The 25,184-nt window shown below is 40.4% G+C and overlaps 1 protein-coding gene across 1 annotated transcript in view; it reads left to right on the top strand.

Annotated features, from left to right (window-relative positions):
- Positions 1–25,184, top strand: part of GCFC2 (GC-rich sequence DNA-binding factor 2) — an 881,623-nt gene that overhangs the window by 465,169 nt on the left and 391,270 nt on the right. The window contains exon 7 of the mRNA XM_044062700.1: positions 4,523–4,709. Within this exon, the coding sequence (XP_043918635.1) occupies positions 4,523–4,709 (187 nt within the window). The remainder of the gene's footprint in view (positions 1–4,522; positions 4,710–25,184) is intronic.

Raw genomic sequence — 25,184 nt, 5'->3', positions numbered from 1 at the left:
TCGAGTGCATGCATCTTGAGGTTTAGACTTCTGGCGTTGAGTAGCATTACTCTTAATTTCTTATCCCTTGTGATACCTATGGAGGTGGGTTTGTCTTTTGAGCCTTGCCTAAAAAAGGCACTATGGGGGTAGCAAGAACCTTTGCCAATATCCGAAAGCCCAGGGGTGACAGGTGCAAGCTGTCCCTAGCAAAGCATTGTGGCTTGTCGAGCATGTCATCCCAGGCTGACAGGCATTGGATCCCCTTTGAATGACACCAATACTTAAGCCAATTGTTGAAATTGATCATCTTGTCTTCATATTGTGGCATCATTCTTGGTGAGGGTAAGATGCTACTCAAGGTCAGGGTCATACTGGCCTGGGCTACATGCTCAGAGAGCTCCTCTATGTCTCTTTTCATGTAGTCCAGGGAGGTACATCTCAGGTCATTCACACCAGCATGGACAATGACTGAGTCATATTTGTACTTGCCTTGGAGTGACCTGAGTGCTTGTGTTATGTGGCGGATCCTAGCGCCCGACAGGCAGCTCACCGTGACCTTCTCCTTGTTCAGCCTGGTGAGCGGGACATCAGTGTGCCTGACGATAGAGTCACCTATTACAAGTGTATCAGGTGTGTTGTTTAGCCTTAAGGGCTGGGACTGTTCGGCACACTGGCTTTGTGAGCTATGTGTTGCACGTGTTTTGTTTTGGGGTAGCGGTTGCTTGGGTGTCTGCTTTGGAGGTCCCTGCTGCTTAGGCAGATTTTTATTTAGAGCCTCCGAGTATGTTTTTGTGTGTTTATGTGTTTGGTTTGCTGTCGTGGTAGATCTGTGTGAGACTGGAATTGTAGTGAGTGTGGTTTCCTTCTCCTCCTGACTGGTTACGCCAGTACTGAGTTGAGAGAGCTTAGCCTCCAGTTTGGCTATATGGTTGCATCTCTCACATGTGTTGGAATTTGTTGGGAGGAGGAGAGGGTTGTCTGTGTACATGAGGCAGTTGTAATATTGCCTCAAGATTCCCAGATTCACCAGCTGGACCGGAGAGGAGATTGACAACTGACCTTTGGACATGCTAGAATAGTATTGGGAATTCCTTTATAATTGAAAAAAGGGCCAATGGGGAACAAGGTACTCAAGGGGAGTTTGTGAGGGTGTAGTGCTTTTAATTTTTTTAGTGCTGACTTATATAATTGCTTTAGTGAGCAAGTGCCAGGTAACTTAAATGCAATGTGTCACAGGTAACTTAAATGCAAAAACGACAAACAGTAACTTTCTTTCAAGTGAAACAAAGAAATAAGTACAGTAAGCAATGCAGATATCACTAGGGATCCACAGAAGCGCTGAAAAGCTGCGTTTTAGGTAGAATTAGCTTTTCAGGGAAATAACAAGCAAACAAACAACAAGCATACAAACAAAGCTAGATTCAGCAGGCCTGGATCTAGTCTATGCTACAGCAAACAAGGTGTACCAATTTCAGTAAGAAGCAGTTCAAATATGCATGCACTATAAGCCTTTAACCAGAAATTACCATCTCAGAAGGGCAGAGTCCAGCCTGTCCTCCCACAAGAGTGCAGACCACGAACCCTGTTAATGTAAAATAACTGGCCTGAAGCCCAAGTGCTTAAACCAGAATTAATACACTTTTAGAATAACAGACACTGAGGCCTCAATCAGCAGTTCCCAACTTAGAAGGATGTAAGCTACCTGTTCTGCTACTACAGTGCAGACCACAAACCTTCCTAATGTAAAAGAACTGGTCTGAAGCCCAAGTGCTTAAACTAAAAGGCTTAGAATGAGTTATACCAAGCAGTAATAAATACAATTGAGTACTTTTAAAGTCTTCATGTAATAAACATATGAATTTCAGACCAGAAAGGGTTACTTTAATTTGTGTTCTTTTCATTCCCTCTTGTTGTAGCTGCTTCACCTCAGTCTGATTGCTGTTGAGATATTTCAACCTCAGTTCATTTTGTAGCTGTGGAATCTGGTAGCTACCAAAAGTGCAGGTTTTCAGTGTTTTTTCTTTCACTAAGCAGATCATACTAAAGTCTGCTTTTGTAAACATATTCTGTTTTGGGTGTAATAGTAATTTTCAAAGTAGATTAGAGATTGCTGTGGTTACGTTTACATCACAATAATGTTTTACAGTTTACTTGGCAGGGATACCCTTGCCTAAAGATTGAGCTTCAACTAAATAGTTGGTACCTTGAAATTTTAGTGCCTAGCGTATGTGGTAATAGTGTTTTCTACCCTTTTTGTTCTTGTGTGTTAGTATTTGCCTATATTTATGTTATATTCCATCAGTTTACTGCATACTTGCATTTTAAGACTGTATCTTTTATCTTGACACGTGTTAATATCTAATTTAGTTTGTTCTCCGCTTTTATGATCTTAAAGGGGAAATGCTGTCTTAGTAGGAGACAGCTGTATTCGTCATCTCTTAGCTAGAGCTTTCTTTTTTAGTCCTTTCCTCATAGTTGATCTTAGTATCACTATTTCGTACCGTATTGTATATTTTCAGTGAACTTCATGTTTTAGTTCATGGGGAATCCACTATGAATAGCTGCTTATCATTTTATTGACATGTAACTCTTCAAACTGGAAACGTATATAACCTTGGAAGATCACTAGTAAAAACAAGCAAGTCAGAAAACATAAAAAAAAAATTGTTTTTGTTGGGGGTAAGTCTCCTGCATCATTTGCCCTGGGACAAACCTCCACTACTCCTAAGCATGTGTGTGTGTATGTATATGTTTATTATATATATATATATATATATATATATATATATATATATGTGTGTATATATATAAATGTGTATGTGTGTCTGTATATGTGTGAATACACACATACACAAACGCACTCCAACGCACACCAACTCTGAGATTATACAAACATGAAGAAGAGAGAGAAAACAAGTAATAATACAGGCATTTTCAGTTTTGATAGCACGTAGATGCCACTTGCATTACATGTTTTACTTTTACAGATTATAAACCTAAAGCTGGATACTGTATATTGTCTGTTCCTGATTTTAGCACCTACGTTTGTGGGTAGCTATTTGCACATTTTAAGAACCAGCCTTTATTGCTGTGATATCTCTAGGCATTTCTGCAAAGTAGGTAATTAATAGTATAAAATGACTGCAGTAGTAATACTTCAAAAATAGCTTTGAAACATTTACGTTCGTATATCTTTTGACTTAAGAGCCTCGTTATCTTTAATTCTCATTACCACTGTTTGGACTTTGGAGGGACAATTAACACATTTCACAAGTGCGGTGCAAGGCGTGGAAGAAGTTAAGATGCCATTCAGATTTGACTTAGATTGGATGGTAACCTATTTCTGATACTAGGTTAAGGTCCTTGAGAACTCCCCTTGAGCTGTCTGCTGCAGCTGTTCTGTCTGAGATCTACTGATAAAGTATTTGGCATGTTAGTGCTGTTTTTTTTTTTCCATTTGGCAAAAGGATGCTAAATACTGGGGACTGTATCTCTAATAAAGCAGTGGAATGCATAGTAACAGAGTGGCTTAAAACAAATTTTTTTTTTTTTGCTAACCAGCAGATTTTTTTTGTAACATTGCTGCTGTTCTTAGTCTGGAGTGGTGATCAAAGGGTGTTGGAGATTTTAGCGTTTGTTTCCTCTAGATATTTATTGGCTTTTGGTCAAAATAGCTGTTATTTCCTACCATTAATTACTGCAGTGGTTGGTGTATTTAGCTGTTTAAATAGCTTATGGTTAATTTGATCATAGGATCATTGATTAGTACTAGGCTAACTGCCCTTTTGGGCCATTTTAAGCCTAGCCAATTATCTCATGTAAGAATTAAATCCTACACCTTGTGTCTGTAAGGTAAACACCTTAACCATTATACCAACCTCCCAGCTAGCTGTCATAACAATCATATAACTATTTATTTCTGCCCTTGCATTCCTGTTTCTGAACAGTCTTTCTTTGGAGCTATAGACCATTTAACTTATCCAGTTTCACTCCACTGGGATCAAAGTTTGAAATGTTATATTATCAGTTCTGTATTTAAAAATATGTTTTAACTTTGAGAAATTGAAAGTACTAAAGAGATGTTTCATATCACATAAAATTGTTAGTACATCATGTATAATGAGACTCTTGGTTTGAGAACTTTTCCTACAGTGGGCACTTAGGAAAGAGTGGGGTATTGTTGACTATGACAGAAGATCACAAGAGAGTCGCTGTAATTGTTCAGAGAAAAAGAGTCAACATGGAGATTGAGGATATGGGAGTGAAAAAATGGGGGACAGCAGGAAATAGGATACAGTGGGAAATGAGAATCCAATAAGTAATGATTTGGATCATTTGACACATGGTAACAAAAAGATGAAAAGAATAAACTTAGAAAATTCAAGATGTTGAAGACTAATGCAAAGTACAAGTTTTAAGTGGGTGGTTGATAAACATTTATGTATAAAGGTAAAGTCTACTGTGGTAATCTTCTTATGTCTGCATTACATGGCTTGTGTGTTTTGCTCCTGAGTGTGATTATAATGTAATACTTTCCTAGGTTGAAATCACTACAAGAAATTCACCGTTCCCACAGGAGGGAGCATGAAAAAGTTCTGCAGGTTGTTAACTCTTCAGAAGACACTATCGCAGCATTGGAAGAGTCGGGCAATGGTGGTCAACGATACAAGTTTTACAAAGAGATGATGTTATACATTCAAAACTTGGTAGATTGTCTTAGTGAGAAGGTATGGGGAAGTAACCAAAACTGGAAGTAAAACTGTTAACTCAGGAAATTGATTTTGCAATATATTTGTTTATGCTTTTTCAATAGATATATATTTGTTTCGCCAAGGTATGCCTAAAATAGTCTTGAGAAGTAGAAGCTTGAGCAGCTTGCGTTTTCTTTCTTTTTTTGTTTTTTAAATAGAAATTAAGTATCTATTACTAGGATGTGACCTTCTGTGGTATGTTTGTGTAGATTGTGATTGGTATGTTTTTTTTTATTTCCCAATTTTACTGTTTTTCATTGAAGCTTCTACATCTGTGAGTGCTTGCCCTGTATTTCAGCCTGTACCATAACATTGTGCACCAGACTGTGAAAGAGTACTTTTTCCCCTATTCCCACCATTTATTTCCTCATGTTTTCACAACTTGTATCTGGATCCCAGTGTTTGTTGTGAAAAAGATGGCTCTCTATTGAAATGCTGGGATTCGCAATGCCAAGTTCTGAAATGCCCGAAGAAATAAATACCAGTTTGTTGGAAAAAAAGCAAATATTGAACATCAGATGTTCATTATTCCCACTTCCTCTGTGGAATTTTGAGTTATCTGCCAAGGTAACCCAGTACTGGCCAGGTTTCAAAAGCTCAGACTCCAGTGCGTTTCTTTCTTCACATGACAGCTAATTGGTTTAGCATAGCCTGAGAGGGAAGTTCACCTCTCATAAGAAGTGATCATTCAGTCTTTTTCTACCATCCAAAGAAGAAAGTCGTCTGACTCATCACAGAAAACTGTGCTATTTTTCACTGGCTTACTGTTCAGATAAGCCCCATTTGAGGATCCCCTTCCTCTTGTTTTATTAGTGGATTTATTATTCTGTTTCTGTTTTTATGTTTATTTAAAATATATTGTGATACTTTATTTCTGTCAGTGTTTGCAGTAATTCCTGTGGGAGTTTTTGCTTGTAGCAGTGTTTATTTGGTTTCTGTCTTACACAAATGTTTATTTTTACTGTTTCTGAGGGGACTCTCAGCATTTCACTCTGTTAGATACTAGAAGCCTGTCTTTACATTTGTAACTCTGCTCTATTTTCATCTTTTAACAAGAAAATATTGCAGAACTTGAAATTTTCAACATTTATGTATTATTTATTGTATGTATGACTAGTGTGTGTGTGTGTTTTTACACTGGATCAAATTACTACAAATGAAGTTATTTGGATGCACCTACTTATTTTATTTTGTTAATCGGGAAAGTCCACTGGACACATGTCCGTTTTCAGTGGAGGCCCGAGGAGAAAAGCTCCGCAGGTAGTCAACTAACAAGGAAACAGTAGAGTTATACAAATCATTAGTACATAGTAGTGTAGAGATTTTACTCTCTGTGACAAGAAAATATAGTTTAATTTGCCATTAAATGTTATTTTCTGGCAGTTTAATATGGTTAAAGCTATTTTAACAATGTCTTGGCACATTGGTTACTTTGGTGTTTGGACATTGTGAAACTGAAATTCTTTAAATTTTGTCATTTGTAAAAGGATTCTGAATGCATTTCAAACTTTTTTTGTGATAATAGCACAGTCTGGCAGAGTTTAGTTGTGTGGGGACATAGCTGTTATTAGAAACTTGTCAGTTTATTATTCTGGCTGGTGTTCTCTCCTCAGCCTCCATGGATGCTAATTCTGGTAACCCCCCCCCCCCCAAAAAAAAATCCTGGTTGCATCTGAAAAGAAAAAAAATAAATAAAATATGCCTCAGCCTACTGTTAGTGATTCTGTTCGGGCCACTGCTCAGCCTGCAGACAATTTACCATTTGCCTCATCTCTCTCTAGTGTAGTTCTGCTTGCTACTATGGAATGGGGATTAAAGACACACTATGGGGCTGTTCAGTTCTTGGTGCAGATATGGTAGAACCAAACCTTTAGGTGCAGTAGCAGTATGGGGAAAGAGACCTCTTTCCTGATATAAAACTCTGTCCCCAGGTACTTTACTTAGTAGTGAAGTTCACAAAAAAATGAACAGAAGCTTCTTCATACAGCTGATAATCAGATTATAGTTATTTTAAGGCAGATGTGGTTTCCTTGGCTAAGTGTCCTGTAGACAGAAAATTCTGGTGGTTGTGTTCCCTACATGGCTGTAGTGCTAGTTTAGCTAGAATGAAGAGGAATCTGATGTGGACAATGGTGATTTTCTAGTTGACACCGAGTCCAGTCCCTCTGATTCCTCGGAAGGTGAACCTGAGCTTAAGTCTAAACAAGTGTTCACTTTTCCTCAGGTTATTGTTAGATTTATTGATGTTTTGGCTTGGGAGTAGTCAGGAACTATCCCAGATTTAAGCAGGGTGTATGACCTTATAAAGAATGAAAACCCGGTTCTGTGGCTATCGGTCCTCTCTTACTGGCCGTACCAGTATCAGTTCCAGGAGTTCTTAAAAAAAGTTGTAGGGTCTCCTTGGATATGACCAAGTCTCTCTTCTCATTTGACTGCTGACTCAGCTGTGGTCTGCTCATATAAAAAATCCTTGGCTTCATATGATCTTAACACCCCCTGATAGAGAGGGAAAATAGTTAAGAGTTTCAGAGCAAAAATTTGTCTCTTTCTAGTAATTTAGCCTTTAGCATGTTAAGTTATCAAGGCTAACATGTGGAAATTTATTTTGCAGTATACGTACAGTTTATTTGATTTTGCTGTATCATTATCTGCAGTGCAAATGTTTTATATGAATGAAATTGTTTCTAATTTGAAGCAGGTTTCTAAACATGCTTTGAGAGGTGTGCTTGAATGTGCAGATACAGTCTGAAGAAATGCTGCTGCTTCTGTTGTTTTAAGGCAGTATGCTTGGTTTCATAATCAGAACTTCTCTGATGATTTAAAAGCAAAAGTCTTGAATGCACTTTTAAGTTCTGAATCAGTGTTGGGACCCTCTACTAAAGAGATTCTCAAACAGTGGACTAATAAAAGCAAATGAATGCATGAGGTATCTAGGACGTTTTATGTACCCAAGTTCTTCTCAAACAAGACATCTTTCTTCAAGGGGCAGAAGAAACGATAATCCTAGCCAAACAGAAGTCAGGGATCTAAAAGAAAATGGCAAGAGGATAATTCTTTGAAACCAAACAAGAGTGATTCCTTTCCGAAACAGGATCTACTCCTTTGCAAAGGAATGACTATGCAGAGTCACAGAGCACCCCCCCCCCTTCTCTTCCTCCTTCTCTCAGGCTGTCTCTAAACTCTGCAGCCTGACCACAAATAGTGTCCGACAAATGGGTTCTGAAAATAATTCAATTAGGATATACTTGGCAGTGGATAGAAAATCCTCCACGTTTCAGGGGAATTCCACCACAACCACCAGACAAAATGGAGCTTTTCCCTGCAGTGCTCCATCACGTGATAGAAGCAGGGGTCATAGAACCAGTGCCTGCAGTACACAAAGGCAAAGGATTTTACTCCAGAATCATTTTGGTACTAAAAAAGGAGAACTCCTGGAGACCCGTCCTAGATTTGTCCTTTCTAAACACCTTTGTAACAGTTCCGAAATTCAAAATACACACCTTACAGTTGGTCTTTGCATTGCTTCCAGACCACTGTTTCATGGTGACTCTAGATCTTGATGACGGTTTGTATTACTCCCAATTTCAGGTCAATTTTAAGATTTGCTGCGCCTGTATTGCACTCTAGGCAATGTACTACACCTTTATTTTGACGATTTGCTGATTTGTGTATATTCTGTATCTAGGTGCTTGGAACCCTTAGACAAGGTTGGATCTGTCTTTTCCCACCTGGGTTTCAAATTGAACCTTCAAAAGACCTTCCTCACACGCTGTTAATGAATCATTTTCCTTGGATGTGTATTGTTCTATGCAATGTAATCAAACCAACATTACATAAAATGTTCAGTTCTTGCCATCTCTTAAACCTCATTCCTCCTCAAAACATTTTCTGTATGTATTGTTCTGTCAATTTCCATTTTTTTCTATGTAATTTACCCCTACCTTTTTTTCTAAAGATCCCACTTTGTGTTATTTTTATCTCTGTTGCAATATTCACTACTTCAAGTATGGTTGGTTTAGATTTTGATTTTCACTTTCTAGTAATTATTTTTTTGGCAGCCACCAAAATTAAACTTAACAAGGCCTTACTGTGTCTAGGTAATCCAGACCCTGTAGCCCAGCTAAAAAAAAAAAAAAATAATAATTTCCTTAGTTCCAGTCTTTTGCTTGTCCATTATTCCTGAAAGAGTACTGTGGGGAATTTTTAAAGTCTGCCAACTCATTGCAGTCCAAGAACATATGCTTCCAAGTACCTATTTCTTCCCCTTCATGACACCTCCAACATTTGACCTCTACCTAAGGAAAATTCTATGGAGCCTTCTTGGGATATAAAAGTACCTGTGGAAACACTTTCAGGCAAAAATTCTAAGCCTTCTAGATTTTGTTGCATAATTGGGATCCATACATGTATCCCATTGTTTCTTTATGAGTTCCTTTTGTATTTTCTCTTCTCAATCTTTTCTGACCTCCTCTGATTGCTATAGTGATATTGTAGTATTTGATATGCCCTACTAAATAACCCATTTTAACAGTGGATTTTCTTTGAGATTCAACTGTAAAAACTCAGCCAGTACAAGTCCTTTATTTAGGATTCCTCTATCCCTTTCTCTTTGGCTATACTCTGCTTTCTCTATCAAGGATTGATATCAGTCTGTAGCCTGCAATTCAATTGTTGTCCTGTCCTCTTCCCATTCTATTACATTTCCCTCTCTAATTATTTGTTACCAATACATGTTTTCCTTTGCCAGCTTCCTTCAGTAAATTCCAGGCTCATCTTGCCCATTTTCTGTACCATTAATTGCAGTCATCCCTGTCAACATAATCACCTTTCTCCATTCCAGTGTTGACTTAGTTCTTTGTATACTTTCTGCTACTTTATGAATGTAATATTCTGTATAACCATTATTCTCCTAAAGGATCTGCATCAAGCTACATTCCTGCTTCATCAGCATCCCTTTTCACTTTGAATTGTAGCTTTCTGCTCGTCTTCTATTTAAGAGCATTAATTGTGTAGCTCTAAAATATCCCTTCAAGTCAGGTAACCATAAACCTCCTTGTTCTTTTGGAAGGATCAGCTTATCTCTCTTGACTCTTGCCTTCTTCCCCTCAGAGATAAAATGTCCTTCAGTTCTTTATTATTTGCTATCCAACCCTTCTCTTCTGGTTGTTAAAAAGTATACCTGTCCTGAGTGTAAAACTAAAGGAACTAATAACATTTTACTGCTTGTATCTTGCTGTCCATATCCATAGGTTAGAACTTCCAGTTTCTCAGTTTTTGTATTATCTTTTGTTTAATCTCTTTCTATATATCCTTAGCACCATAACAGAATCCTTTTTAACCCATAGTCCTAAATATTTAATTTTATCATGCCCTATAAATATGGGTATTGCTGAACCAGTTCAAGAGTGGGTGAAGAGTTTACAACTGTACCCTTTGTTTTATCTTTATTAATTTTATGTCCTGAAAAATCCCGGAACTATCTTGGAATGTTCCACAATGTTGAAATGTCCTTTCCTGTTAATATAATTTGCAATAAAAGCCAGGTTTTCTTGAATACTATACCAATTATATCCTTGAATTTCTGAGTCCCGTAATTCTTTGCCAGTGGTTCCAAATATAATGCAAATAACAAGGGAAAAACAATGGACACCCCTTCCTGATTTCTCTTCTCGGACAATTTCAGAGAACCCTTCTACTTTGATTTTTACCTCTGACCCCCTCATATATCCTCCTAATTAACCTTATTATAGTATCAGGAAAATGCAAATGCTTCCATTGCCATACTCTTAAAATCCCAGTTTACTCTGTCAGATACTTTCTGTGCATCAAGACCCACCAACAACAGTAGTATTCTCTTACATTCTACTTCCCTTTGGATCATCTTTGTTCTGTTAATGTTGTCAAATGTTTGCCTCCCCTGCACAAACCACACTGATCCAAATCTATCAACTTTGGCAACACCTGTGCCATTCTTTTAGCCAGCATTGACATAAACACTTTATAATTATGATTTAAAATTGAAATGTGCCTATATGAAGCTGGATATAGTGTGTCTTTACCACTTTTAAGTTTTACAGCACCACAGCTTTTTTCCCAGGATGTTGGTGCTTCCCCACCTTGTATAATACTGCTAAGCAAAACCTTCCAAATCTTTATCACTTTCTTCCCTCTTAGCTTCCTAGCTTACACCAGAATGCTATCTATTCTTGAAGACTTTTCTGCAGATTGGTTACTTTTTTATCTCATCTCCTCCTATCTTAACTGTTAATTGTTAAGCCTCACTTGTCTCTAACCTGGGCATATTTAAGTCTTCCATAAATATTTCCGTTTGTGTGCTTTTTTTCAATGTTGTCACTTCTCTGCTTTATACAGATTTTCATAAAATTTCTGAATTATCTCTAATACCTCTCCAGGATCTCTGGTTATTTTTTCTTGTTGTAGGCTCCCTAAGTTTAGCAATGACAATTTTTTTGTGCTCTGAAGTTATCAAAAAACAGTTGCTTAATAACAGTCTTTGTAAACTCATGCATATCATGCAGGTACTCCCTTATTTTCTCTTTAGCACTCTGCGATTTTTCATCTTCTTGCTTTGTGAGATTCCCCTTATTCTGTAATTCTTTATCTTTTGTCACCCCCTCTAAATAATTTTTGTTACTTCTCTAATATATCTCCTTTTCTTTTATTTCTACCCTATTTTAAACTCCACTTTCATTGTATCCCATTCACTTGCTACAACTTCTGGAGTACTTTCTATCTTCCTTAGTAACTACTGAATCATTTCCACTATCCGTTCCTTAAATTCCTGTCTTCTTAAGAGGTAGGTGAGGAAGCACCAGTGTCTCATCTTTACTTCATTACCCTGCATTTATATATTATTAATTACTGGTGATCTGAAAATGTTATTGGATGTGTATCAAAGTTGTTATTTAAATGCACATGTTCTAGTGAAATAGAATTTCTCTCTAGTCTAGCCCACTTATTGTACCTTGGGAAATAATATGTAAATTCTGTCAGAGTTCCTACTACTGAATTCACATCTACTATACCAAACATTTTCATAAATTTCTTCAGAAATCTACCCTCTTTTGTTATATTTGCCTTTCTAGACCCCTCAGATACATCCTCGTTTCAGATCAAATTCCAGTCCTCATCTGTAATATTCCCTGCTGTAAGCTGATAATTTCTTGCAAAATTATTAAGGTCCGTAATGGCAGTTTTAGGTGGAATATAAATGCTTGCCAGTATAAATCCTCATTCCTTGCCAGTAGCCCCTTTCTACCACAAATTTGCCATTATTATCTTTTTACCTGCTTGTATCACTACTGGAGCTCATCTAGTAATTAATGTAAGTACTTCTGTTTTCCTTTTTTCTTGATATTCTGCTGACTATACATCCTGAAATCATTTTTTTATCAAATTCACATGCTCATTTCTCTACAAATGCATCTCCTGTTGCATTGCTATATGCACTCTGCATTTCTTAATATAATTAAATATTCTTTCCTTTTTGTCTATACTTGTGAGACCATTCACATTCCAAGATAATATGGAAAGTGTTCACCATTATGATTAGAAGTCATTATTCTCACCTGCTGTATGTGACTGCTTTTCTAAATATCTGTTTCCACCTGTTGTGATACATGGACCCACTAATGCTTGGCAGGTTAATACAGGTTTTTTTCTAATTAGCAACATTAGAACTTATGCCACATTTTACAATACTTTTTCTTTTAATGAAAACCTTCAAACGTGAAACCAAACACAGTCCAGAACACCACCATAACCTGTTAAGTTAACAGAAACATACAAAACTGTGTATATCTTCAAATAATGAAGTTTAACCCTCTTAATAGTAACAGTTGTCCCAAACAGACCGCTGCAAACACAGGCCTTAATTAACCTAAAATTGAGATTATCCTTGGTGTCTGTTCCTTTTTTTATTTTATTACTTTATTCCCCTCCCAAATGTCATAAACAACTTGCATGCTTTCAGAAAACATGAAATTTTAGCCTTGAAGAAAGCAGTGTTTCGACTTTTTGTTGCCTTATTAGCAGCTTGCCTCTATGGAAACATAAGACAAAAATGTAGTCCTTATCTGCAGGCATCTAAAGGCAAGCTGAAACTTTTATTGCTAAAGGAAAACTTTCCATTATATTTAATGTTATTTTATTTATTTGTTTCCACTTAAACCTGATATTAGATTAAGCCAGGGGTCTTAATCCAAACATTCACCTGTACAAAAGTAAGAGAAAACATATCGGCTCTACATATTTTGCACCCCATTCCCCAACTCAGCAACCCAGGGTTACAGCCAGTTTACTCAAACATGCTTTTGTCTAGCCATTTTTTTTTCTCTTTTTGCATTCTAATGACTATATTTCTTAAAGCTAAAAAGAGAGGGAGGAAAGAAAGAGTAAAGGCCTCTACTTCAGTATCTTTATCACACACAGGAACAACTAAAAATGCTTTACTATAAAATATGCAATTTATGTAGTGAAAAGTTCCATGGAAGAACTGTTAAAAACAGAAAATTATACTTGGTTACCTTTTTCCTTCCTCTTCCCCTCCCTTTAGTATCCCTCCAAGCGTTAATGATATAAAGTGAGACAAATGCCTTTCAGTTTCCCGCAAGTTTAAAAAAAGTCAACAAAAGTCTACTCTTTCCACTTATTCTTATACAGCTGTATTTCACAAATGTGATTGAGGCTTTGCAGTCTCACATTTATTCGCTAATGTCTGTTTTGCTATTCTGTCTGATCTGATGTTGTCCTTTTCATTCTTCCTCACAAATGGGTTATGGAAGCGATCCTGGGATCCAACTCGGACGAATTTATAAGACTGGGATCCAAATCCCAAGCTCCTCCCTCTACCCATAATGCTCTATGCCATCCCTAACTCCTCAGATCTTGTTTGTCGCCTTTGTGTGAAGATGCATGATCCTGTCTTGAGTTTGTGAGAGTGATTTTTTTTGCCTTGCATCTTATTGTTATGTGGGTTATTTCTGATATTTCCAAGTATAGTTACTATCTTTCATCTCTCCTCCCATCTATGCCTTGGGTAACCCCTCCTCGCTGGATGAACTAATTTATCTACTTTCTCGCTGGGCTTGGAAGGAACTGGGCACTGTCAAGAAGCCCATTCCCCAAATACCCAGATAAATTTCTAGTCCCTCCATCTGACAGAACCCATTGGAGTAAAGATATCCCTGTTAGTGCCATAGTTGCGGCAGCAGCCACTAAGAAGGAGCTAGCCAAGAAGAGCTCCTCTGTCCATCTACTGAACAGGGCATCCAGAAACATGGACAGATTTGGAAAGAGCATCTATGCCTCAGCCACGTTCGCACTAAGGTCGTTGAATTTCTTGGTACATTTTATTCACTTATAGAGAGATTTGATCAAGGAGCTTCCCACTTCTGTTACTGAGTCCATGCCTGTGGAGGATCTCGAGAAGATTTCTCCCCAGCTGGCTACTCTTTTGTCTATTACCAATTCATCTATAAGGCTGATTTCCCACACAGCGGAGGGTGCTGCACGAGCAACTGGTTCAGGTATTGCTGTTAGTAGACATGCCTAGATGAGGCTATGCAACTTTGCAGAACACTTCAAGGCATCTTTTGCTAATGCCCCCTTTGTTGGTTCCTCCTTGTTCGGGCCATCAGTGAAGGATACACTTACTCATAGTGAACAGGAAGGAAAGACCTTGTCTGCCATAGGAATTAAGTTTTCTACCCCTCAACGAATGTTGTCTAGAAACCAGACAGGTGGGAAGAAAACTTCGTTCTGGAAATCTCAAGGACCTTTTCAAAACCCACGTGGGGACAGTTCCTCCAGAGGCAGAGGAGAAAGTTTTAATGGCAGACCTCACTGCAGAGGCAGAGGGGGTCCACAGAACTAGAGCTTCAGAGACTCCTCCTCTGAAAGACCCTATCAGCGCTACTAAAGTGCTGCCTGAGTGTCCATCTGTGGAGGCATTCAGGGGCTGTGTTTCCCTGCACCAGGACATATCTTACAAACAACGCATAGGTGTTGAGCATAATATCCAGAGATCTGAAGTGGTTAACTTCATTTGGTCTGCAACCTGTGAGGTATCGGATCCATCCTCGGATCCGAGCCGGCAGCTTTACCTAGCTAAAGATCTGAGCTACTAGCTCCTCCCCCTACCCATAATCCCCTGCTACACATCCCCCATCCTCAGATCTAGTTTGCCGCGGCTTATAGCAGCTTCTAGAGATGAGCTCTTGGCGTGGGTGAGAGATTTCTAGTTTTAGAAAACTTTCAAAATCGTTTTTCTTCAGGAATTTCTGTGTTGTGTGTGTATGGTTTAGCCCCCTTTACCGACTAGTATACTTAGTTTAATATTTTTGAGGTAATTTTTCTTCAAATTTGTTTTTCAACCCACTCCCTAGTGTGTGTGTGTGTGTGTAGTGTGATGGCTGAAGGGCCTAAAGCCATTTTTTCTAAATGCACTGAGTGTGGTCATAAGCTGTCCCCAGCCGATTGCCACATTCAGTGCTTTATTTGCCTGGGGGTGGCCCATTTATCCACCAGCTGCCAGGTCTGTGCAGCTTTCAACCCCCGGGCTATCAGGGATAGGAGGAACAAGCTAATCCTGGCGGGATTGTTGCCCCCGGATTCTTCTTCCTCCTCTCCCTCTACGGTACCAGTCACGGTTGCGGCTTCCGTGCCTTCCGATCCCCCTCCCTTGTTGGGGACTCAAACTCCCTCTGTTTCTCAGGGTGAGGGGGACTCTTCTTCCTCTTCTAAAGAGAAGAGGAGAGGTAAGGACCGGCATAGGCATAAAAGATGGGCTGAGTCTCATCCCTCGGCCCCGCCAGCTAAGGTAGCTAGTCCCGCTAAGAGGGTCTCTGGTTCTCCTCATTCTCGGCTCCGTTCTCCTTGCTTTTCCCCGGAGCCAGAAGAGGAGTACCAGTCTCCCTTGAGGTCCTCGAGGCGGCCCTCCAGGCCTGCTTCGGCAACCTCCTCCAGATCCACCAGAAGCTTGACCAATGCTGATTTGGACCGGATGATGCGTCGTTTCTTGCAGGCTCAAATGCAGATGGGGGAGCTCGGCCCCTTTCTTTACCCCGATCGCTCCTTCTCCAACCCAGTATCGGGTTTCGGAGTCTTCGGATCCGTGCCGTTTTGGACCCAGGGATCCGTCGGCGCCGACAGTCTTGGTTACTTCGACGCCGACTATGCCCTCGAGCGTGTCAGATCCTAGCTCTCGGGGCAGAGAGCCGAGCATCGGATCCGTGGGGGGAACTGTGTCTTCGGCGCTGTTTAGGTCGGAGCACACTTCCCTCTCGGGTCTGACCACTTCGGCTCCGACGCCGATCCGTGCATCGGCGCCGAGGGGGCTGCTCTTGGAGCCAGGGGAGAGTGGTTCGCCCTCTGCGTTTGATGTAGTGGAGAGGGTGCTGTCAAGGACTTCCAGATCCTCGGTCCGGGCTGTGGATCCATCCGTCACCCCTGCGCATTTGGGCCTGTCTTCCGTCATCCGGCCACAGGGACAGCCTGCATTAGCGCTCCAGTTGGTTCTCTTAGAGGAACAAGACCCCGTGGGTGAGCCCTCCTCGGATAGCCCCACCGAGGAGGTTCCTCACAAATGGAAGTGCAAAAGGAGGCACCTGGACTCCCCTGAGTCCCTCACAGAGGACACAGATTTGGAGGAAGGGGAAGGTTCCCCAATGTCACCCCCTGAGGATGTCTCCTTTGGAGACATCATGGAAATGCTGCTAATCAGAGGAGGGTGGTCTACCCAAAAACCTTCCTTGGATGAGTCTGTGCTTCTGGATACGTTCAATGCAGGCCCATCTACTTCTTGTCTGACCCCCTGGTGGACTTAATTACCACCAGGGCTTGGAAGGAGCCGGACACTGTGGAGCCAATTTCCAGAAGGCCAGACAGGATACTTAGCCCCCCTTCTGATAGGCTGGCTTGGTCTAAATGTTCTCCAGTGGATGCCATGGTGGTGGCGGCTGCTACCAAGAAGGAACTAGCGCAGGAGAGTTCCTTGGTCCACCCTCCAGACAAGGAATCTCGGACATTGGACCGCATTGGAAAGCGGATGTTTGCTTCAGCTACCTTCTCTGTGAGGACGCTGAACTATATGGCACATGTTATCAGACTCCAGTGAGACTTGATTAGGGAATACGCTGGAGCCCCCTCGGAGTCCATGGCGGCCGAGGACAAACGCACCTTCTCGACTCGCATGGCCACTCTGAAATCTATTACTAACACATCTATGCGGCTACTCTCCCATGCCACGGAGGGAGCGGCTAGAGCCAGCAGAGCAGGCATCGCTCTGCGGCGCCATGCCTGGCTCCGCCTTTGCGATTTTGCAGAACCCTTCAAGGCGTCCTTCACTAACACGCCTTTTGACGGTTCTACGCTCTTTGGCAAGACCATCCGTGACACGCTGGTCCAAAGCGAGAAGGACGGGAAGATGCTGTCTGCCGTCAGGATCCGCTTCTCTAATCCCCAACGTTCCTTCTCGAGGAACCAGAGGGGACAAAAGAAGATGTGGTTCCGGAAATCACAGCAGTCCCTTCCCGCTTCGGATCCCTCGTCCTTCAGAGGCAGAGGAGGACAAGGTGGACGCCGGCCCAGAGGCAGAGGGGGGCCGAGGAATCTCGGGTCTCAAGAACGTTTCTCAGAGAGGCCCGCGCAGTTGCCCTGAGGGTTTAACCGGCTGTCCCTCTGTGGAGACAGTCGGGGGGCATCTGTCGGAGCACCTCCAAACTTGGGAGTCTATTACTACAGACCGGTGGGTGCTCTGAATTATATCCAGAGGTTATTCCATTCCTTTTCTGAGTCTTCCCCTCCTATAAAAAGCCTCCCCGATGTCCCACCCGATCAAACGGAGGTGGCAGCTTCGGAAATTTTGAAGCTATTAGAAAAAAGAGCCATCCAGCATGTCCTCCCAGGCCAGTCCGGATTGGGAAATTACTCCAGGTTCTTTTTAGTGCCAAAGAAGACGGGGGAACTGAGGCCTATACTAGACCTCTCATCCCTAAACCTGTTCATTCCCAAAGAGAAATTCCGGATGGTCACTCTGCAGTCTATTCTCCCCTTCCTACAGGAGAACGACTGGATGTGTTCCATAGACCTCAAGGATGCATACTACCACTTAAAATGGATTTTTTTTTAAAGAAAAGGGGTTTATAATATTTTACATAAGGATATTGTTTTGTGGACACTGTGACGGTTTTATTAAAGAATAGAAAGGGAAAGAAATAAAAGATTGAAGAAGGGGAGACAAAACAAAAGAGGGGAGCACAGAAGGGAAACATCATGAGAGTTTGTGCTGGAAGAGGTGGGAGAGGATGGGTCTTTGTTTTTGTTGGGGGATGGACCTCTCCCTTTTTCTTCCCAATTCTGTTTTTTATATGAGAGGATAGTGTGGGTGGGAAATAGGTGAGAGGGTATAGAAGAAAGTCTAAGGAAAGAAGGACTGAGGAAGTGTGAGCTGGAATCCCAGTCCACAGAGCCACAAAAGACATCCACTGCCAGATGGGTTTGTAATGGAGGACCTCTATGTTGAGGGGATAGGGTACTGTGTTGGTGCGGTGGTCGACACCAACTGAGACAGCGTGTCCTCTACAGGCCAAAGAGATGCTTCAGCTGGCTGAGTTCTCCTGTCCACTGACTCCACCAATATGTCCTCTGCCAAGCTTGCCAGGTTGCCACGTGCCAGAGTGCCTGCAAGACCGTTGCCTCCTCCATGACCCTGCAAAGAAGTGTCTAGCCTGGGAGGTATGTGCCTGGCCTGCAATTGAGATATTTGAAGCTGTAAAAAAAAGGAAAGTAAGTAGGAGAGGAACAAAACAAAATTATAAAGCAGACAAAAATGCATAATCAAAATAAGAAAAGCAGGGAAAAATAGTGGGTTGAGAAAGAAGTAAAAAAGCAAAATAAATTCACACATCATGTTCACATGCCATTTAAAACTCTATCAGTAATCTCTTTATTGAAGTAAAACTTGTGTATGGGAAATGTTTATGCATACAATGGGAATAGTCATTTGGGTTTTTCTTTTTACAGTAATATAGTGATTTCAAATCTTTTTTATGCTTCTTATGCGTATTAAAAACTAGTTAGACAGAATTCTGTTGTATTTCAGTTGTAAATAGCAGACGATTCAACTGTTCTTTCTACTTTTCATTGCTGTTGCTGGCAGTTAGATTGCATTTCTTCCTCAACTATAATTAAAAGAGAGAAGGCAGTTTTTTTTTTACCTATATTTGCACTTCTTGTACACACACACATATACATATATATATATATATATATATATATATATATATATATATATATATGCACACACACACACACACACACACACACACACACACACATACATGTATTCCTTTCTAATCAATAACTCATGTTTGTTTTTTTATTTTCTCTTACTTATTCATAGCTGTATGAATTTGTACAATACTGTTTGTGTATGTGGTGTCAAGGACACCACATACACAAACACCATAGATCTAGCCAACCTGTTGGCAGACAGATTCATTGAAAACGTCACTCCTCTGTCCTCCCATCAGTAAATCAGAACATCCCCAGCACCTACCCCCCCTTCACTTATCTCTAGGGAGCAAGTCATCACTGCCCTCTCAAGGCAAAAAATACAGCCTCCATGGGACCCAATAACATCCCAGGCTGCATCGTACATGAACTCAGATAGAAACTTGCAATACCATTAGACACCCTATTCAACCAAAACCTGAGTACCAGCTTCGTCCCAGCCGAGTGAAGAACAGTCACTGTCATCCCTTTGCACAAAGGTGGAGCATCCACCAATTCAGGAAATTATAGACCTATTAGCCTTATTAACGTGATCTGCAAGGCCATGGAATGGATTATCATGGACCTCATTAACAAGGGCATTGACAACCTCCAAACACTCAATCTCACACTGTTTGGTTTCATGAAGTGGAGATCATGCCTGTTAAATTTGGGTGGCTTCTTTGAGGTAGTCACCAAAGCCATGGATGAGGGGTAGAGAATGCACACCATCTACCTTGACCTGGCCAAAGCCTTCAGTACTATTCCCCACTCGGGTATAATAGATAAACTCTCACAACTAGGCATCAATCCATATATTATCAAATGGGTAGCAAACTGACCCACTGATAGAACCCACCTAGTCAAAATAGGTGAAGCCACCTCAAGAAGTTGACCCATAACAAACGGTGTACCGCAGTGATCGGTCTTGAGGCCTTTGCTGTTTTGGATACACTTTTCTGAGGTGCAGACCAAAACCAGTGGGTTATGGCTGACCATGTTTGCAGATGACTGCAAGCTGGGCGCTGTCATCAATTCCCCTAGTGATGTGGACATCCTCCAAGAGGGTCTCATCCAAACAAGTGGCTGGTGTGAGAAATATGGCCTCAAACTGAATGCCAAAAAATGCATCATCATCCTGTTTGAGGAGAGTAACATCCTCACAAATTATCCCATTAATAAAGTCCTAAGCATGCAATCATTTGTGAGGGACTTGGGCACCCAGGTTGATAGCAAACTGACTTTTGACCACCATATTGCCTCCGTTGTATGGACAGCTTTCTACATGCCCCACCTCATTAGGAAGGGTATCTTATCCAAGGACAAGGAGGTCATAACATCCCTGTATTCTTCCCTTATAAGACCCATTATTGAGTACAATGACCCTTTTGGCATGTACCTCACAAAGCGCATGCAGCAGCTGGAGAGACCACAGAAGTTCCTCTCCAGGAGAATCCAGGGCCTCAAACATCTGCCCTACACAGATAGGCTAAAAGCCCTGTCTCTCTACGCAGTCTCATACAGACTCCTCAGAGGTGACCTCTGTCTGACATACAAAGCAGTCTTAGACCTTGCCTTGATGGGACTGCTGCATGTCCACAAGTCAAGCTCCACTCGAGTAACCCACAGGCACAACCTCATCCTGGTCTGTGACATCAGTAGGACTTGTTGGCGTGACAGATTTGTGTCCCATTGACTTCCCCTTCTGCGGAATAGACTCCCTGACCACGTCAAGCAGAGTACCTCATTAACCCTTTTTAAGCGCAACTTGGATAACTGGATGGGGAACAGAAAATACATCCCTGGGATTCCACCTGTGTCCCTCCTGGACAGGGGCATCAGCTGCTGACTTGTTGGAACATGGGCAAATTTCTTGGCTAGGCTTGTAAGGGCCTCATGGCCAGTAGCCTAGTAACTTCCTGTGATTTTATGATGCTGTAATATTCCCTATCATGCAGGAGAAAAATAAGTATAAAATGTATGTGGAATGTTGTTTTCAAATACATGTGACACTGTGTTCAGGCATAACTAATTCACAAACAGAGAAATGTAGCAATTCATGGAAATTTGCATTTCCTTTGCTGTCCAGATATGTATGATTTCATAGGTAATATAGAAGTAAAACAGCATTTCTTAGTAAATTTTGTGCTGGTCATTCACTTGAGACAGCAACCCTCACCCCTACCACCAGCCTGCACTCTAATTTGAGGGCATTGTGTTTCTGACTTCCGCCATGTTGTATGTACAGATAGAAATACTTTTGAACAAACAACTGTGTTAAGCAACTGTTTTAATTACATTTCTATGGCATACACAAAACTGACTTTTGTAATGTAACTATTAAGTCATTTTATGCAAAAGTAATGTATTTTAAATGTGTAATTGTAATTTTAATTTTATTATTTATAAATCCATTAACAAATATTTCTTCCTGTAACACAGTGCATGATTTACAGAGCTAAATGTACAGATTTATTTTAATAAATGTATGTCACATTTGTACAATTAAAATCTGTTAACACATTACTTGTGCGTTTCTTTTAAAACGATGTATGTATGATTACAAACATGCTCATGATTTCCCCTGCATTTGATAATTGCATTACATAACATTTTCAGGTACACTTATCTTTCTTTGAAAATACCTGTGGTTATGCCAACTTGTTAAACTGTTTCGTATCTTTAATATGACTCATGTAAGAAACATTTTTTTTTTTTACTTACTGTAGAACTCTTACCTTCCCGCCAGTACCTGGTCTACCCACTCTGCCAACTGGTCAGCGCTATGCCTCTGTGCATGGTAATGGTGATGACACTGCTGGCTAGAGCAGGTTATATCTGTCAGGGTCGAAAGTGTTCACCCATCTCCTGCCAGATATTGATTTTATGGACCATTAAGAGCATAGTTGGGTGCTGCCATCTTTCAAAGTGTCAGAACAGCAATGAATAAAGTATGGGTAAGGGATGTATTAGTCAGGGTTAGAACCACTCCCTGTGGGATGTGACATCACCTTAAGCAAACCTGTTTTAGTAGTATGGTCTTTAAACAGCTTTTGATATTATTGGAAAGTTTGGTGTAACCAAAACTGCTTTGTCACACATTTTTTTTCTTGAAGGAATCCAGCTACCTTTCTCTTGTATGCTTCATTAAAATAGAAATATATGATTAATAATTTGCATTGATAATGCTTATTGGTAAAAGTTATTTTTTGTACCGTAACTCCAGTAAGTGTCTTGTAGTACAGCAGATTTTTTTTTTGGGGGGGGGGATGAATGTCACTGTGTGTGTTACTTTTAAGTTTTATGAAGTTATGATTTGTTTGGGGTGCTAGGGTGTGACATAATGTTGGATGATCAGGGATTACACTTAAGATTGCTGCAAACATGACACTCATTGACTCCATTTTGTTTTTTTTTTGTTTGTTTTTTTAAACTACATTCTCATTTGGATAGTCTAGGACATTAACGCATCCCATGGCAAGCCTAGGACAGCTATGGAGTTCTGTAAACTGCAGAACCATCCATAGTACATTCATGTTTCTCTGCTGCCTGTTCAGGATCATTGAAAAGGCGAAATTAACAGTTACATCTTGAGACACATTTGCATACTAGTAAGATTCATAGTGATGAATTTAAATTAGCCTAATTTGCATATAATACATGTAAGTGGCCCTGAATTTTCACCAATAAGTTGAGCATCACCATATTAATTCACCAGTAACTGAGATATGCAGCAAATGCAGACTTACTTCAGTAAGAAAAATATTTAAAAAAAAATTAATATGAAACACTTTCATTATTGAATTGAGTCATTTATAATGAACTTACATGTATGATATGCATGTTATGATAGCATTACCTAATTGGTAGATTTGTGTCATTTTGAAGTTGGATTTCAGGACAACAGCAGTGGAAATGATTGCTGATGACAGAAAAAAATATCATTACTCTAGTATAATTTACTCATTGTGCATACATGGGTATAAATGCAGAAGTTTACTATAGAAGTTCATCTGTGCTAAACATATCAACTGGCTTGAGTGATGAATTTGATATCTTTGGAGTGAGAGAGAGGAATAAAAAATGGCAGTATTTATTAGATCATGACAATGGCAGAACGTGACAAAATTGATTGCATTCATGACCTGAATGAACTGTAGGAATATTTTGCAATTTTTCATGGCTGTATTGAGAGTTCTATATGTAAGTATATGGTTTGTGTGAAGTAACATTTTTATTTAATGTGGGTGGGTCAGTTTTTTTTTTTTTATATATACTGTAAAAGTTGATTACATCCAGACATTATTGTCACACTTTCTGACTGTGCCCCCCCCCCTTTTTTTGCTCATATAGTACTGATGGAAAATAAGGGATCAAAGCAGAGAAAGGATAACTTCAGCCTTGAGGAAAGTCATATTGTCTTGATAGCTCTTAGGACATATGGGAAACTTCTTTTTGGTAAAGGGGGGCCTAGACATGCCCAGAGGAACAATGCCTAGAGTCAAATAGTTGTTGAAGTCAATGCAGTGGGTGGCAGAAATGGAGCATTGGCATACTGCAAGAAACGGGCAAATGATATGGTAGCATGTACTAAAAGTAAGGCCAGGCAGAATGCAATTTTCTGTACCACTACTGGGGGGTGCCTGCAAATCTTAGTCAATTAACCCCAGATGAGCAATCCTTTTTATCCTCCAATGGGGATGACTATGACACAGAAGATAGTGGAACAGGAATAATTAGAAATGATGTGGACCCTGCTCCATCCTACCAATGGCTTCAGTAGCAGTGACACTCATCTGGTCAAAAAGATTGGTTTAAAATCAGTAGAGCACGTTTATATAGAGGGAATTGAATGCTGACAAGGAATGATCTTATTGTACATGTCACAGTTAATTGTTATAAGGTGAACTGTGTACATCAGCAAAGAAAATGTACATGATAAGTGTCCCACTCACCCCCTTGTAATCATGCTTTACTGTATGCTGTTGCTTTATTATAAATGTTTTAAAATAATTCTTGCACAGGGTCAGCATCAGAAACATACAGTTCAACTATACCGATAAATTCGGATATCAGCAACATAATGGTTGTTGCTGTTGCTGTTGCTGATGATGATAACATAGTTATCTTTATGAGGCAGCCTGATGAAAGTGGCAGGCAGTCCCCAAGTTTAAGGGCAGGATCTCTCACCCTACAATATGTTAGTAACTCTGCAGAAAGTGGCAGTGCAAAACAGTCAGGCACACGCCGACATGCCATTCACGTGAGTATCTCCAAACCCAGAGTAACATTTTGAGGATGATGGCAGGCATTCAGAGGTAACATTGTCCACAGTGACACCTTTGCAGAGAAGAGTCAGGTGCAGGAATTTCATACAGCTGCCTCAAGAAACATGTAAAGCATTGGCTGCCTAACAAGAAATGGGTCATGACATTGTTAGGGCCAGAGCACTGCCACACAGTCTCACCTGGAAATGGTCAGAGTCCTCAAGGGTATGCATGATGATTTCCAGTACTACTTTAAAATGGCAGAGAGTAGGTATAATGCTGTGATCATACTGATGCAGTATGGTGGCACACCAAGCATCAGTGGCTGTCTCCATTCATACACTAGTTAGGACATACCAGAATCATGTTGGAGTCAGTCTTGCAAAGGGCAGAGGACAGGGTACTGTCCGGACATGTGGGGGGAGATCACATGATAATACTGTTGCTCTTCAGGACAGTAATGTCAGTAGCCAAAGTGAACAAGCAGAACATACTTCACACAGGCTATGTCAGTGTTCATCTGCACCTAGCAGAACCTGACAATTGAGGTCACAATCATGGTCACGCAGCAGTGTCAGGTCAGCAATAGCAGAATCCCTTTCATTAAGTAGGTCATGACATCACACCAACTCATCTATCAGTTCTCATGGTAGCCCCTCCTGAAACTCACTTGCACCATCACCTATCCTATCAATAGGAGATGTGTATGACTCATTTGATCTTTAACTACTATTTATCACTTCAAAGACGCAGTTGTTTGTTTACTGGAATGGGGGTTTTGGGGGGACAAGTTTGCAAATATAGGCATTTCGTCTGTATAAAACTAGTATGTATACCATCAGTGAAAGTTAGACAAAAAACATTACTACATGGCTTACCATTCCAACAGATG

This window comes from Protopterus annectens, chromosome 2.part1 (genome assembly GCF_019279795.1).
Source record: "Protopterus annectens isolate FY-2018-M chromosome 2.part1, PAN1.0, whole genome shotgun sequence".
In the NCBI taxonomy this organism is placed as follows: Eukaryota; Metazoa; Chordata; order Ceratodontiformes; family Protopteridae; genus Protopterus; species Protopterus annectens.
The sequence above is the reverse complement of the archived record's forward strand: the minus strand, read 5'-3'. Positions and strand labels throughout refer to the sequence as shown.